General features: G+C 39.1%; 1 protein-coding gene across 3 annotated transcripts in view; it reads left to right on the top strand.

The window, feature by feature from the left end:
• Positions 1-15,487, top strand: part of LOC145668063 (piwi-like protein Siwi) — a 219,683-nt gene that overhangs the window by 57,090 nt on the left and 147,106 nt on the right. For all 3 annotated transcript variants that reach the window (XM_081735562.1, XM_081735563.1, XM_081735561.1), the window contains exon 5: positions 7,294-7,505. In XM_081735562.1, coding sequence (XP_081591688.1) covers positions 7,294-7,505 — 212 coding nt within the window. The remainder of the gene's footprint in view (positions 1-7,293; positions 7,506-15,487) is intronic.

Below are 15,487 nucleotides of genomic sequence, written 5' to 3'. Positions count from 1 at the left end.
CTATAGACATCGCTTTTACGATGGCACTTCTGTGTGTCGGATGGGGAGGATTGCATGCTACAGAGAAATTTCGGCAGTAAATTACTACTAGAAGAAGTGGAAGAAGATAGCCGTTTTTCTAGTAGACAAGTTTGCGAAATCATTTTAATTGATACAGCAAGTTGACGTTAATTTTAGCGTAGTCAGTGACTGAAGGTTAGAACACTGTGGTGTGGAAAGCAACGGAAATTTATAATACCATTTTCGTAGTTAGTTATGAATAGAAAGTACGGCGTTTCCCTTCTTCTTAAGATTAGGAATTCGATGTAGAATTGAGAATGAATTTGTATGACAAAAATCAAATGGATTTTCTTACATTAAAATATCCCGGAGGTGAAACATTTCTGTGATTTCGTAATCGGAACTACAAGAGATGTAAAGATCAGATTTAAAAAGAAACTAAGTGAGAGGTCCGTACTAAGTGGAAGGGAATTAGGTGCTGAGTGAAACTAAAAAATGTAGAGGAAGGCATTGTGACGCTTTAAGAAGTTAGTTGGACCGAAAGTGATAGCCTCGCTATAGGATAGTTCATGGTTTTTTGCGGGAAACCAACATCTTAATTTAGAAACGGCTTATGCTAGGTACTTTATAATGTCGTACATCAATTGAAAGGACAATAGGTTGACATAGATGTTCAGGCGCTTACGAAGGAAATTGAAGACTGCACTAACGTAAGACAGTTTTCAAAAAGGAAGTGGAACACGTTTTCTCGATTACTTTTCAACCTATAGCATGAAAATAATTATATGTGGAGTCAAGGTAAAGGTAAAACAATAAGAAATATTCTAGTAAGAAATACTTACACGAAGTAAATGGAGGAAGAGTGATAAGATTTACAATATACAAAAATTAGCATTTAAATCTACATACTTCCAACATACACATTGATAAATAAAAACCGACTTCTCCGGACGGTTAAAGTAAGATCTCACCGACAACGATAATCGCGTGGGATGCTATACATTACACACATTTAGGATCTGTACGACTTGCTATCTGCTCGAAGAGTTGGGATGATTACATGTGCTGGAAAGGCGAATATTAATTTTTTTTAAACACATTATATTACGTAATCGGAATGTTAAACGCAGTGACGACACCAGCTGAACTTATATGGGGAAGAGGGAGTAAGCAAGCAATGTCGGACTGGCCAAGTTGAGGGCCCTTGACTCGGGTTCTGAAAGGCCCAATATATATATATATATATATATATATATATATAAACAAACTTAACATGTCAGTTGCAAAACATGATAAGTGACAAGATCATATTTCCTGTATTGAATAAATGTGAAATACATGAGAGGACAGCTGAAAGCGAATAAGCGCAAGGGACCGTTACGGACTAGAGGAGGCCTTTACTAAGTACGAAGTTTTACTAGCTCACGGGACCGTACTGATATGAGCAAGAAGGGCCCGAGAACACTTCTTTCGGAAAGAACTTTGGCTTTCGCAATCTTTTTAGTAGGAAGACTCAAGAAAGCATGTGTGATCGACCAAGACCTCGTAATCCTTGCGGGGTAGGGTGGAGCGTTTTGCACTTTTGTTGGAAATTCGATGACGGCTAGTGCGGAAAAGGTGCCATTAGTGGCACCGATCTTACTGAATTTTTAATTTATTTATTTATTTATTTTTTTTTTTTTGGACAACCCCTTATCCTGCCTCAACGGACTGAAAGTTTTTAAGTGTTTGGTTAGGCAACAAGCACAGAATGACAGAAAAGCTACTTGTGGTCGCTTTTAGAGTTAACTGATGGCTATAATACAATTATTTTATTAAAAGAAACTTGTAGCAATGCCAGTAAATAATTTTAAAATGTTTGTGAGTCAAAGTACAGCTATATTAGCTCAGTTGTTGGAATTGATGTCCAGATTTTGTTTGGAATGCCACGTTAACGATGATTATAGGCAAAGCTCTTAATATAACACGATTTCTTTTTGGCAACTCTTCGCTTGTTATGTACACCGACAGCAAATGCCATCTAGCGGCAGGCTATACAACTTCGTGGCTGCTTACTTTGGCCACGCTCTTCGAGCGTCGTCGCAACGTCCGGCTCGCCTCGTTGGCTCCAGAACCTACGCTTACGTTACTAGAATATTCTCGCTCGAAGTTCGGCGGTGGTATGAATATTCCCTACTTCGGCCAACCAATCCAACAGGCCAGTTTATTGCAGCTTAAGCTTTAACGGTTTTAGTTCGCTACTGTTTCTGTTAAGACAGAGAGTTTGTGCATTGTGCCTAAAGTTACAGTCTTAGTGCGATAAGATTCAGAGATATTTTGTATACTTTGGTTTCCAAGTTCGGAAGCAATGGAAAGCAAGATGAAGAAAAAGCCTCATAGCAGACCAACGTGGGAAAGTGTGAAACAAGGCTTATTTGGCACTCCAAGTGAAATGAGTGAAGTGCAGTTACTCACGTACGCTGACGTTATGCGACATTATCATTGGTTTCGAAGTGGTTTAAATCGTGACGAAAGTGTAACTAAATTACCAGTGACTGACATTTGTAAACTAGTTGGACAAAGAGTTGTACATATTTGGCTTAAAGCAAGCATTCCTGTGGTTTCAGAAAAGAGAGTTTTTGATGTGCTGAAAACATTTTGTAATAAGTGTTGCACCAAGGAAAAACATTTCAGTCTACAAGGACAAGAAGCAACACTTCGTGCAGATTTTGTTGCACACGCGGAAATGTCTCTTTTTGATATTGCGTCTTGCAAATGTAAAGCCGCCGAAGATTGCAACTGTGAGAGGACACGCAAGATTCCGAAACGAGAATTCAAGTTTCTTTTGAACCAGAAAACATTACGGAAAATGAACATTGGTAACATTGACGTCCGAACAAGCAAATATGTCAAAGATGTTTTCCCGTAAAGTGAGCAGGTCTAAGGGGCAGACAACCAAGAAAGACGCCGGAAGTGTTGAAGCAAGTCCAGTGGGATTAGGCATAGGCACAGGTAAGATACTGGCGTCGTCAGGGGAATCCAGCGAAGCTGTTGAATCGGGAAGCAGGCGCGACCAAGAAGGAAACATAGCCGAAAGCGCATCTGTCTTCAAAATACAGCGGAGGCAGCGTTTAGAACTGGAGCTTCAGACGGACAGGTTGCTTTGATCGCTTCTGCCGTACTTCAGGATGCGAGACTCATAACGCCAGAGGACAAAAATCTTGTTGCTGACAGATCTAAGGTACGAAGAGGAAAAGATAAAACTGGGTGAGAAGATCCAGAAAGAAAAGGCTCACCTAGGCCGTGCGATTACAAATAGCTACTTCGACGGAAAAAATGATGCAACTCTTGTGCAAGAAAAAATTAACAGCAAACTACGAAGACGAGAGGTTACAGAAAAGTATATTACAGTTCTATCGGAGCCCGGTTCAGAATACTTGGGTCATGCCACACCTAAGTCAGGCACTGGCAAGGATATTGCCGACTCAATATTGGAGCTTTTAGAGAAGAACCAGTACGACGTGTCAAGTCTTGAGGCAGTCGGCAGTGATGGTGAAGCCACGAACACAGGATGGGATAAGTTAGATACAAAGATCCCTAGGAAAGGAACTGCAGCATTTCATTTGCCTTCTTCATACCAACGAGTTGGCATTTCGACACCTGGTTACCGAATTGGATGGTGGTACGACCGGACCCAACGCTTTTTCCGTCCCCATCGGAAAGAAATTAAAGGATTGTGAACGTTCACCGATCGTCTCCTTTACACCCATCCTGTTGAACGGGTGTCTGAAATGGAAAAAACAGATGGTTTAAGCAGCGACCATAATTATCTCTTTGAAATTTGTAAGGCAGTTGCTACAGGAATGTGTACTACCGATCTAGCAAACAGAAAACCAGGATCATTATCACATTCACGATGGCTTACATTGGCCTGTAGGATGCTTCGCCACTACATCAGTACTGATAAACCTAGTTCAAGTTTGTATCTACTTTGCCAGTACATTGTTAAAGTATATGCTCCCGTCTGATTTTCAATACGGCGAAATCCTTCGTGCGAAATGGGCGCCATGCATCTGTTTAGCATAGTTAAGCTATCACGTTTTCTGCCAGAAAATCTACAACACATAGTTCATTCTGTTCTACAAACAAACGGATACTACGCTCATCATGAAAACCTGCTGATAGCGATGGCAGCATATGAAAAATCGCATATTGGAACTTTAGGCTGGAGAAGGATAAAAAAGTGCTGCAGCTAGAAGACTCCGAGATCAAGCCGCCCACGTGACTTCATTGTTCCGAAATTAAACTTTACAGCTGAAAATTACTACGACATGATTAATTTTCCTAAATGTCTAACAGAGCCGCCAATCACACGAATCATAACGGATCAGCAGCTTGAAGAAAACATCCGAACTTCAGCTACTCTAACAACAACATTCCCTTGCCATAGTCAAGCTGTGGAACGCACAGTGAAGCTGGTGTCCGAGGCAGCGTCGAAAAAGTGCGGCCAGAACGCAAGAGATATCTACGTTAGAGCCAAACTGAAGTCTAGAACAAGAATGCCCCTCTTCGAGACCAAGAAAGACTACGTGACCTAAGGTCAAATGTCAACGTATGCCTACTGGGTGGGTGGTGGGCGGAACTCGATGTGCAACCACCTCCCCGTGGTGAGTTCTGGGTTATGTTGCGTACAGAGCAAAATAATTGAAGAGTTGCGCAAAGAAAATCGTGTTATATCAAGGGCTATGCCTATAATCATCGTTAACGTGGCATTCCAAACAAAATCTGGACATTAATTCCAACAGCTGAGCTAATATGGCTGTACTTTGACTCATAAACCTTTTAAAATTATTTACTGGCATTGCTACAAGTTTCTTTTAATAAAATAATTGTATTATAGCCATTAGGTAACTCTAAAAACGACCACAAGTAGCTTTTCTGTCATTGGTGCTGTTCGTCTTGCCTAACCAAACACTTAAAAACTTAAGTCCGATGGGGCAGGGTAAGGGGTTGTCCAAAAAATAAAATAAAATAAATAAATAAATAAATAAAATAAAATAAAAAAATCAGTAAGATCGGTGCCACTAATGGCACCTTTTTTTCACTAGCCGTCATCGAATTTCCAACAAAAGTGCAAAACGCTCCACCCTATTGCGGGGTCCCTCTGGCCTCAGGCCCTTGGCAATCGCCAAGTAGCCAACATGGCCAATCCGGCACTGGAAGCAAGCGGAGAAGCACAGAAACTTCAAATTTTAGGAGCTGCTTTTGTATTTTTTTATTTTTTTTTTTTTATAGCAAAAATAATACAGTGCTTGCGCTCTGCAGTGTAGTGTAGTGCAGTGCAGTGACGTGACTGTTATTGTGAAAAATGCATTGAAACATTCACTCTTTTGCATGTGTATATTATGTTGTGCGAATGTCCGAGACAGACAAGAACGAAATTTAACTTTCGACTTGATGGAGACATATAGTGCACAAGAAAGACGGTTTGCGTTACATTGTAACCAGGTGTTGTGCTCAAAGGTCGGTTCGAGTTTTGTTGAGTATCGAGTAATACAGGTGTATGTTATGATAATAATGGAGCAACAAGTGTTCTGTTGGTTGAACACGTGTTTCGTGCGGGTGTAAAGTAGAGAGAATGTGAGAAACTCAAGTCATCGTGGTTCAGTAGTATTTGAATCGACCTTAAACTATTACAATACTGAGGAATGCTATTATATATAAGGTACATACAATTTGTAGATCACCAATCTTTACTTTGAGTGCTCGCAAAAGTGTGTACGAGGATTGATCAGTGCCCTCAAGCTGCAAGCAGTGGACATTGAAACTGGAACACTCGGTAGAAAGTCACATTTTGTATTTAATAAGGTGTTGGGACGCCTTGGTGGCCAGTACAGCAGCAACATGATTTGGGAAGGATTAATCGAGGTCCTGCACCGTTTGCAAAGGGATTTTCAGACATTCCTCTTCAAGTGCAGTGACAAGTTCAGCACTTGCACGTGATGGAGGAAGACGTTTCCTCGCTCGATCCTCCAACAGACCCCATACAGGCTCAACATTGAGATCCGGCGATTGAGCGGGCCGTCGCAGATGTTTAGTCTCACTGTAGTGCTCATCCAACCACTCTGTGACAAGTTTAGCAGTGTGAATGGGGCAGTTATCATCCCTGGAACACTGCACCGCCGTCCGGGAAGAGTGTTCGAATCATAGGGTGTAAATAGTTCTACAAAATGTTCCTGTAATATTTGGCAGTGACATTACCTTCTAGAACAATTAATATTGCCAAAGCCTGCCACGATATTGCACCCCAAACCATCACGGATCCGCCTCCATGTTTGACTGTGGGTACTAAACAGCATCAGAGGGACTTCTCCAGACGAACACGCTTTGCTGCATTTGTGCTACTGATGAAAGGCTTCGCTATTGCAACCCTGCTATGGATGTTGGTCTTATGAAGGTATCGACGGACTGTTTTCGTGAAAACAGGGTCTGTGAGGTGTGTATTCACTTCTGCGGTGATTGCTGATACGGTGATTTTTCATTTTCGTGCAACAATCCTAGTCATTGTTCTGACACTTTCAGACAACTTCCGTTTTTCCCTTCAGTTGCTCCTTCTGAATATGGTCCGTCCTTGCTGTTCATATGCACACATCACCTGGATACTGTAGCTCATGACACGTCAAAAGGTGTTGCAGTTTTGGACACAGATGCATCTGCTGGTCGCGCCCCTACGATCTGCCTTCTTTTGAAGTCGGATATGTTCGCAATTATACCGCTCTATACACACGATTTGACGTTCCCTGACGAACCTCTTCCGCTGAAGTAACTATCAAGGAACCGCACACGTGACTCATTGCCCAAAAGTACATATGAACTATCAGATGGCTCTGGTGAGCTCTGCGAACATCCTATACTATTTGCACAAATATTTGTTTCAATTTCTATTACCTGTAAGATAAACCATTTTCAACATAGTGAAGTGTTTCTATGCATCTCTTTGCCGTAATGCATTGCGGATTCACTTCTTGAACGCACTGTAGTTCTACATTACTTGATCTACATTACAATATAACATGTCTGGGGGAGCAGATGAAGCCACCTGAGACCACCGCCCACCCCCTCGCCCCTCCAACATCACTGGTCCTACGTACACCTACTTGTGTACCAACTTTAAATTCGTACTGGTTATTTTCGAAGCGTTCTTACATAAGAAACATATTATTAGTTTAGTTATTTACATAAATGTGAATGTTCCTATCATTGTTTTCAAATACACTATACAGCAAATAATGTTAATTAATTATTTCTTTGCAGGTGTGTCAGGGCGACCGATACAACTATCATCGAACTATTTTCAGTTGCTCTCAAGTACTGACTGGTGTTTATATCAGTATCGTGTGGATTTTACACCTGAAGAAGATAGAACAGCTGTAAGGAAAGCTTTACTTCGAAATCACAAGGAAAATATTGGAGGATATATATTTGATGGAAGTATGATGTATACGTCCCATCGATTGGATCGAGATGTATGTACTTCCATCCATAATGTGCATGTTCATATAAAGAGTAGTTCATGCGAGGCATTTATTGATTTATTTATTCTTTTGTTTTTTCTGGGAGGCAGTGCGCGAGATTTTAAAATTTACGGTGATAATATACGTAATTTAAAAATGGAGTTGTCAGCAGTATTATCTACTTAAAAATCAGTTTCTTAAAACCAATTGAATAAATTTTATAATCTGATTGAAAGTAAAAATGTAGAATATTGAGCTAAATGTGCTGGTGTCAGTTTGTCCCATTGGGGTTTAAAGTTCCATTTCAGCATTGAGGCTACAGCAGGATATAGATAGTAGTTTAATGTAGAATTCTAACTAATTACCTCCACACGGGAATCAAACCGAGACTTCTTTGCAGGTATTGGCAACTTTATCTATACTTGCCACAACACAAATAACTCTTTGTGATGTAATAATTTTCGTTCCTTTAATCAATCTGAAATAAAACGGAACAGTATTGAGAGTTAGTGATACTGAAACACAAATTCGTGAGTTGTACTGCATTTTTGCAAGGAACCGCCATATTTCTGTCATTTGGTCCCGGAGTGTGACTGATCGGAATAGAAACGGAACTTTTGAGACGCTTTTGTATGCACCAGTGTTCGAAAAAAATGTACTCTTGGTAATACATGTAGTGTCCCAGGAGGAGTTGAGTTTAGTTGATTTTGAATTCCCGTTCAGCAACGAGGCTATATGGGACGTAGACCTACTGATTAACGTGGAATCCGAACCACATGAGTTCCTGTCAGGAATCGAACCCGGGTCTCCCACGCCAAAGGCGCGTACGCTAACTGATTTGCCACGACGGAGCTCTGTCCCAGGAGAAAAGGAGAATATTTCGGGAAATGATAGTATCAGTCATTACAAACAAATTAGTCTACATGAAGCACAATCGATTTGACTTCGTTTTCGAGATATCGATATATCGAAAGACCAAGTTATTACATACATGTAGGTTGTATCCCCATATCTCAGATAATGATGAAGATATTCCTATCATCTATAAGCATCAAGCAGGGAAGAAAATAGACTTTCGAAAGGTATAGCATTAGTTACATTCAAGTTGAATTTCAAAATTCAAAATTTTTATACCTTCGTGTTTGTTATCGAACCCCGATAACTTAGTAATGAGAGTAAATGAGCAATATCAGTACCCAATGTACGCTATAATACAACGGGTAAGTGCTCAAATTTATGTAGCAATAAGACTTACCATCGGCGACACACCACAAAGAATGCAAGTATTGAGAAAGCAAATAATAATAATAAAAATAATAATAATAATAAAACTCACTAAATGTAGCTTTGCGATATTGTGCAAAATATATACCATGTAATGAATAGCATTTTTGTTGGATATCTGCAGCAGCTTGATAACCCAAAATGAATACATAACAGTAAAAAAAAATCATGAATAACAGAGTTCATAACATTATGCACTTTATTTTTGATAGACTGTTCGAGTAATGAATGTTACCATCATACAAAACTATACTTAGGACTGCGATGGCTCAGTGGTAGAGCGTTCACCTCTGTTGCATAGGGTCCCGGTTTCAAACCCTGGTCCCGCCAAGTGAACTTTGTGGTAGCCAAACACCGTGTGCGTGGATTTCCTCGGGGTTCTTCCGTTTCCTCCCACTTCCGCATTCCACCATTTCATTCATCTCTTATCATCACAGCCTCCATCAGCCTAGCTGGCATAACCGTGGGACGTAAAACTCAAAGATTTCATTTCATTTCAAGAACAATATGTAAACAGTGGGAATTGCACCCGGGTCTTCAGCGCAAAGACACTTAACGATAAAATATTTGTAAGGGTCCACTGAGAATATCATCACAGTGAATTTTCTAAATGTCTCCATGTTGTTGAGATGTTGTGCAGTGTTGTGAGTATAATGACAGGATGCCTTGTCATGTTGAAAAATCATCCCTATTCGTGTAGCTGGGTGAACGTCTAATTGCAGTCAAAAATCGTGCTTCAGAAAATCAGGTAGTTCTGCTCGCCATTCGTCCAGGAACACAACGAAGCCAGTAATTAAATCTTACAGAACCCTGCACCACACGTTCACCGCAAAACGTTCCTGGAATTTGTAAATTGAGTGCAGATTTTGTTGCATCCATTGATGTGCGTTTCGGGTGTTCACGCCTCTTCCGGTGAAGTTAGTTCCGTCCGTAAATAAAATGTATGAAAGTTAATGTCTGTTTGCCCGCACCCACCGACAAAGTTCCTCACGCAGCTCACCGTCCCCTCCATTGCATATAAACCTTCGAGCAGTAGCCAATCATGTTATACGTCCACTTGTGGCAGTTTTGCGGATGCAGGTTGTAGTTGTTTTTTTAATTTTTTTTTTTTTTTTTTAATTTAAAGAACATTTTTCCTCGTCCCATGACAACTACCATGGTCGTTCAGATGACAACTGTGCATTTGGAAGCAGGCCACTTTTACGCAACACTGTATACATACATGAATACATGCCGATCAGATGTACTGCGCTCAGTATACCGTCGTCTATATTCTACTGCACACGTTGAACTATAGACAACGAATATGTCCGTATATTTGGCATTTGTATACAAGTGCGGCATTTCGTAACACTTCGAGCTGCTTTTATGTCATATAACATTTAACTCAGTTTGTTAGCATCCCACATTGTCACTTAAAATTTATTTACTTGAATAATTAACCTCTTTATTACTTCGCACTGTCACTTCACATACTCTTTCTCTTCCTGTACGTACTATAATACTAATTCACTTTCCGTTCAATAGTATATTCTTTGGAGTTCGTAAGATTGCTGCAGATGTTCAATACAAAATGCAAAACGTAACATAATCTTAAAGTGTTTGTTGACTATAATAAGCCTCCGTTCATAAAATGTGTTTCATTTTGTAATTGTATTAATTTCTTATTCTTCATTAGCTATTAGATCGAACACTAATTGATAGATTCTTCTTAGCACGGCCGTCTGTTGGCAATCAAGGAACATTCTTTGATTGAATGAGCTTATGTATTGGTGCATAATAGCCCTTTAGAATTGAAACTTGATTGAGTTATCACAATAATATTGATCACAAAATTACTTGATTTCCAACATATGTAACACATATACTACTTCATATGCTTCACATTATTATACTCTTTGAGATGAAACAATCCTTCGAATTTTGGTATTTGATGTTTTCATTCTCGATGCTGTATCTACGATGGTAGTAGTCATATTGCTACCTTCACATTTGCAATACAACCGTGCACAAATTTGGACATTTACGCAATGTATTATAGCGTACATTGGGTAGTGATATTGCTCATTTAATCTCATTGGTTTTTAAACTTTTAGGGTTCCCTATCCAAATGTAAAGGTAAAAATTTGGAATTTTGAAAATCGGATTTCTTTTTTTAAAAAAATATATAATAAAGGGGTACTTGAATGTAAGTAACATTATATCTTTTAAAAGCGTATTTTCTTCCTTGTCTACATGCTTTTAAATGATAGAAATAATTTCATTATTACTGGAATTATGAGACTTGTCTTTCTTTCAATTTATCGATGTCTCGAAATATAATTCGTGTAAACTTTTTTGCTTGTAATGACCCGTACTCTCATTTCCCAAAATATTTCCCTTTCTTCCTGGGATACCCTGATACTATACTGACACATTGTAATATTCTTGATTATACCAGCTTTGCATATTGCAACATAATTAATCAACTAATTGCTGAGCAAAGCAATAGATTTTTTATTATAAAACTGATATCGTGTAACAGTTTTTTCCAACTAAACGCTTTGGCTTCATCAGCGATACACGAGAATTAATTGCAGATTAAATACTACGACACAGCTAATGCCTTCCTGTAACCAGATTAGTAACTGACAGCATTCACAAACAAACCAAAACTGATGCAAAAATTGCTAAATTCCCTTCCTCCGTGCTGAGACTGTATATACAGAGTAGGGACAAGATCGCTTTCCCCAAAATATGAGGAAATAAAATAAAAGAAGCGGGTTGACTTAACAATCTTTATTGCACTTACAAATACTGTTCAAACTGTCTCCCACCTTGTTCAGTGCACAATGTGTATGTATATCTCTTCAGCACTGATTTGCAAATATCATGACACAACCAAGGATTGACATTCAATCTCTCGAATGATTGTTGAATTACCTGTTACAGGTGATCCAAATCCTGCGGTTGCCCGGAAAACACCTTGTCTTTGACAATATCCACATGAGGAAGTTCCATGGTATGAAGTTACACGAACGGAGTAGCCAATCTGTCGTACCACGACGACCAATCTATTCATCGAAATGTTGATCCAAGAAATCCCTCACAACAATGCCAAAGTGTGGTGTTTTCGTAACGGGGGTTATTTCCAAGTTCTGGAACCTAGTAGCGCAGTTCTAGAAGAAAAAAAGAAGGCTAATAGGTCGCTTATTTCATTTCGTTCCGTACTTGTTTTGGGGAAAGGGACTGTTTACCCACCTGTACACACACTTAATAACAAAGAAATCACAAACAATGCTGAATTTGCAAAACAAAGCTAACAATTAAACTTTTATCTTAAGGCTTCTTTATAACCTATTGCACCATTTATCAGTTTTAATACCTGATTTCCAGTTCATCACTTTCTATTTCAATGAATCTCGTCTCTTTCTATTTCTTGATCATCTTTCTTTTTTCTTGGCCTAGTACTTTCACCTCATTAACTGCATACCACGTGTCACTCATATGTTTGTAGGCTATATTTCATATCTTTCTAACCTTACGTCGTCCTTGTATTGTTTAATTCGTTCATTTAAATTTTTTACTGTTTCTCCAATATAGCACTCTCTCTCAAACACTCATTGTACTGGATTCTATAAATTACTCGCTTCTTTTTCATGATTTTCCCTCCTTTTCTCTCCTCTACCTCCCGTACTACCTCCCTATTTCCAGTAACCTTTTGGTTCCTTCCCATTACGTCGAGATACCTCTCATTTTCTTTGGCGTTCTTTTAATTATTTTCGTATCTTCCCTTTAAATTCTCTATTCTCCAGCATATTATCTTGTCCTTTTCTTCCCCTTTATTTCTATCCGATCTTCCTACTCCTCGTTTATTTCTCCTTTCTTGATCTCTCTTCTGTACTCGTCCTTCCTCACCGTTTACCTACTTAATCCTCTCTTTCATGTTGCTAATGAAGTTTCTTTTCGTCGAGTAGTCCACCTCACTCCTAGCATTATAGAAGTTTCTCGACGCCAACTTTTCTGATATCCTCCCGTCCTTTTTCCTTATCTTCATGTCTAACTACACTATAGCCTCTTCCTTTTCTACTTGCAGCTCCAGTTCTATGCCTCCCCTCCCAATCTTCAATTTCTTTAACAAATTTGTCCAGTTGGCTTTTTGTTCCCTTGCATACACCTATGCAGTCATCAACATATCTATGCAGGCAACTTTGAGCCTGTGCTCAGCCTCTCCTTAATTCTAAATAACTTATCACCTATGATACAGTAACTGTTTATCCTCGTATCTCTTAAGGACTCTTTTAGCTCTTCCCGACTCTAGCCATTAATCCTATCTTTCGTCTTCTCTTTTATGACCTTCACTGTGTTCTTTCCTCCTAAACTTGGGAACATAGCTTTCACATCAACACTAAACATTATAGTTTTAGCTTTAATCTGTCCTCCTTCCTCCAACCTTCTTCTTAGTTCCATCGAATTTCTCACCCTACTACTCTCTTGTTGCGCCTTCTCTCTTTTTAAATCTCGTTCTCCAGCGGTTTAAAAATATTGGTTCTGGAATCCAACACTGATCTTAGTTCAACTTCTTCCTTTTGAATTTTCGGGAAGCCCTGGTGTCCCACCTTTTCATTTATGTCTCTTTTATAGCCTTCTTTCATCAATGATACTTCCACTTTTTCTTTAGTTTCTTCACACACCGTCTTGTCGCCTGTCAGCTGATAAGTTTCGTAAAGAGCTCACTCAGTTTTTCTCTGAAACATTGTTTCTCCATCATCACAATGGCATCACATTTTTTGCTTCCTGTATACATACACTCATGGTCAAAAGTCTGAGCAAACTATTAGTTTTATAGAATTTTCCAAATAAAAGATGTTATGTCCAGACAAAACTATGTTTAGTAGACTGGTTTTTGGAAATGAACAACGTTGTTCACATAAGCATGTGAAAATTCATTATCTTATCGAGACAAATTTATTGAGGAAAGCTGCTTGGCAATAAATAATGTTAGATAACTAATGAACAGAACTAACGTCGTGCTTTGTTTGATGGTACATCATTTCAACGATACCAAGTGATGTGTGTATGAACCCTTGTCAGTAGTTGTCTCTTTACTTCAACGAATAGTTGTGTGTGCCCTATTCAATTGTAATTTGGGCAAAATTGGATGCAAATCTGTGACATATTATTTCATGTTTTCATTTGCGTATACCAGTTGAATAGTGTAAAGAACATGCAAGTACTGTAAAATGAGGAATGTGTTAAGTGGGAAACTCAGAGAGAAAGAGTTCCATTTTCTGCGAAAAATCGGTCACAGAATCCCAATGAATGTCCAAAAGTAACAACTTCAGTAGAAAAGCAAGCACATTAAATAGACATTAACCGGTCCAGAAGAACCAATAGAATTATGGAAGGGACATTTCCAATCGGTATCAAATAGAACGGTGGCCAGCGCCTTCAGATCTATGATCTTAGGAATATGATTGCGGTAGAAAACCACTCCTTCAAGCGGGAAACATTACAAAAAATACTCTTAAAAAATGGTCGATGAACAATGGAAGAGAGCATTCTGGGCTGACTAATCTAAATTCCAACTTTTCACCTTCCAGTGCTGGAAGTTTGTGTATTGTCGTCCCGAAGATAGCTTCAGTGTTTGGGAATGCTTTACAGACTACCAAGTTGATAATTTCAAATTAACGGAATAATGGACAAAAATGTCTTTCTCAACATTTAAGTGAGACTTGGAATGCTATCAAGAACTCAGATTTGGGGCAGTAACTTCGTACCACAACAGGATTACCAACTCAAACATTGTTCCAAGTTATGCAGTAATTATCTGCAATGCAAAAAAGACTCTTACATCACCAACAAATGAAACAGTCGCCACAGTCAACGGATTTGTTACCTGACGAGCTCTTGTAAGATAAATTTTACAGAACACCCCGTAAATAGATGCAGACGAACACTGAAGATCTTTGGAAAGCTCTTCAAAGTTACTGAAGTTGCATACGTTCACAAAAGTTGGATAAATTAATCAAACAAATGCGCGGAATTTGTAAAGCTCTTATAAACGCTAAGGATCGGCATTTCATTGAATGCAAACACCTCCATAAACTTGTCTCAGTGGAAACAAGATGATGTTCTTTAATTTCTTTATATAAGCAAGGATGTTTATTTTACAGAGCAAGTGCAACAAACTGGGTTTTGTATGCATACATTTTTTTTTAATTCTCCTCAGACTTTTGATAATTACTGTGTATACTGGTGTGAAAAACTTTAAAGACGAGATAGGTAAAGTACCGTGAAACATTTCGTAGTTGATGGAAGTGAATGAAAGGTCGGCATATCGGCTGCACTGTTTGCCGTTGTACCAAGAACATCAGAACTGGACCGTGGAGGAGTGGGATTGCGTTTTCTTCTCTGATGAAAGCAGATTCTTTCTGATAGTGATTTAGAAGTACAATCACCTGGCAAGAGAATGGACCCTAGGAACATTGTCGAACATGATCATTTTGATGGCCCAGTGTTGTGTGGGGCATACCGACCTCCCAATTTTTGAACGCGTACACTCATAGGTCAACGTTATTGTGACACTGTACTCCTTCTCCACGTGCGTCTTTTCAGAGGTGCACTCGGTCCCAACTTGTTTTTTTATTGATGGTAATTCACGACCGCATTGAGCAATAGAGCTCGCAGAACGAGAAGGTATTCGGCGAGTGGACTGGGTTCCCACGACT

The sequence above is a fragment of the Thermobia domestica genome, chromosome 13, assembly GCF_964235325.1.
Source record: "Thermobia domestica chromosome 13, izTheDome1.hap1.1, whole genome shotgun sequence".
Lineage (NCBI taxonomy): Eukaryota > Metazoa > Arthropoda > Insecta > Zygentoma > Lepismatidae > Thermobia > Thermobia domestica.
Note: the sequence above shows the minus strand (reverse complement) of the source record. Positions and strands in the feature narration are given on the sequence as shown.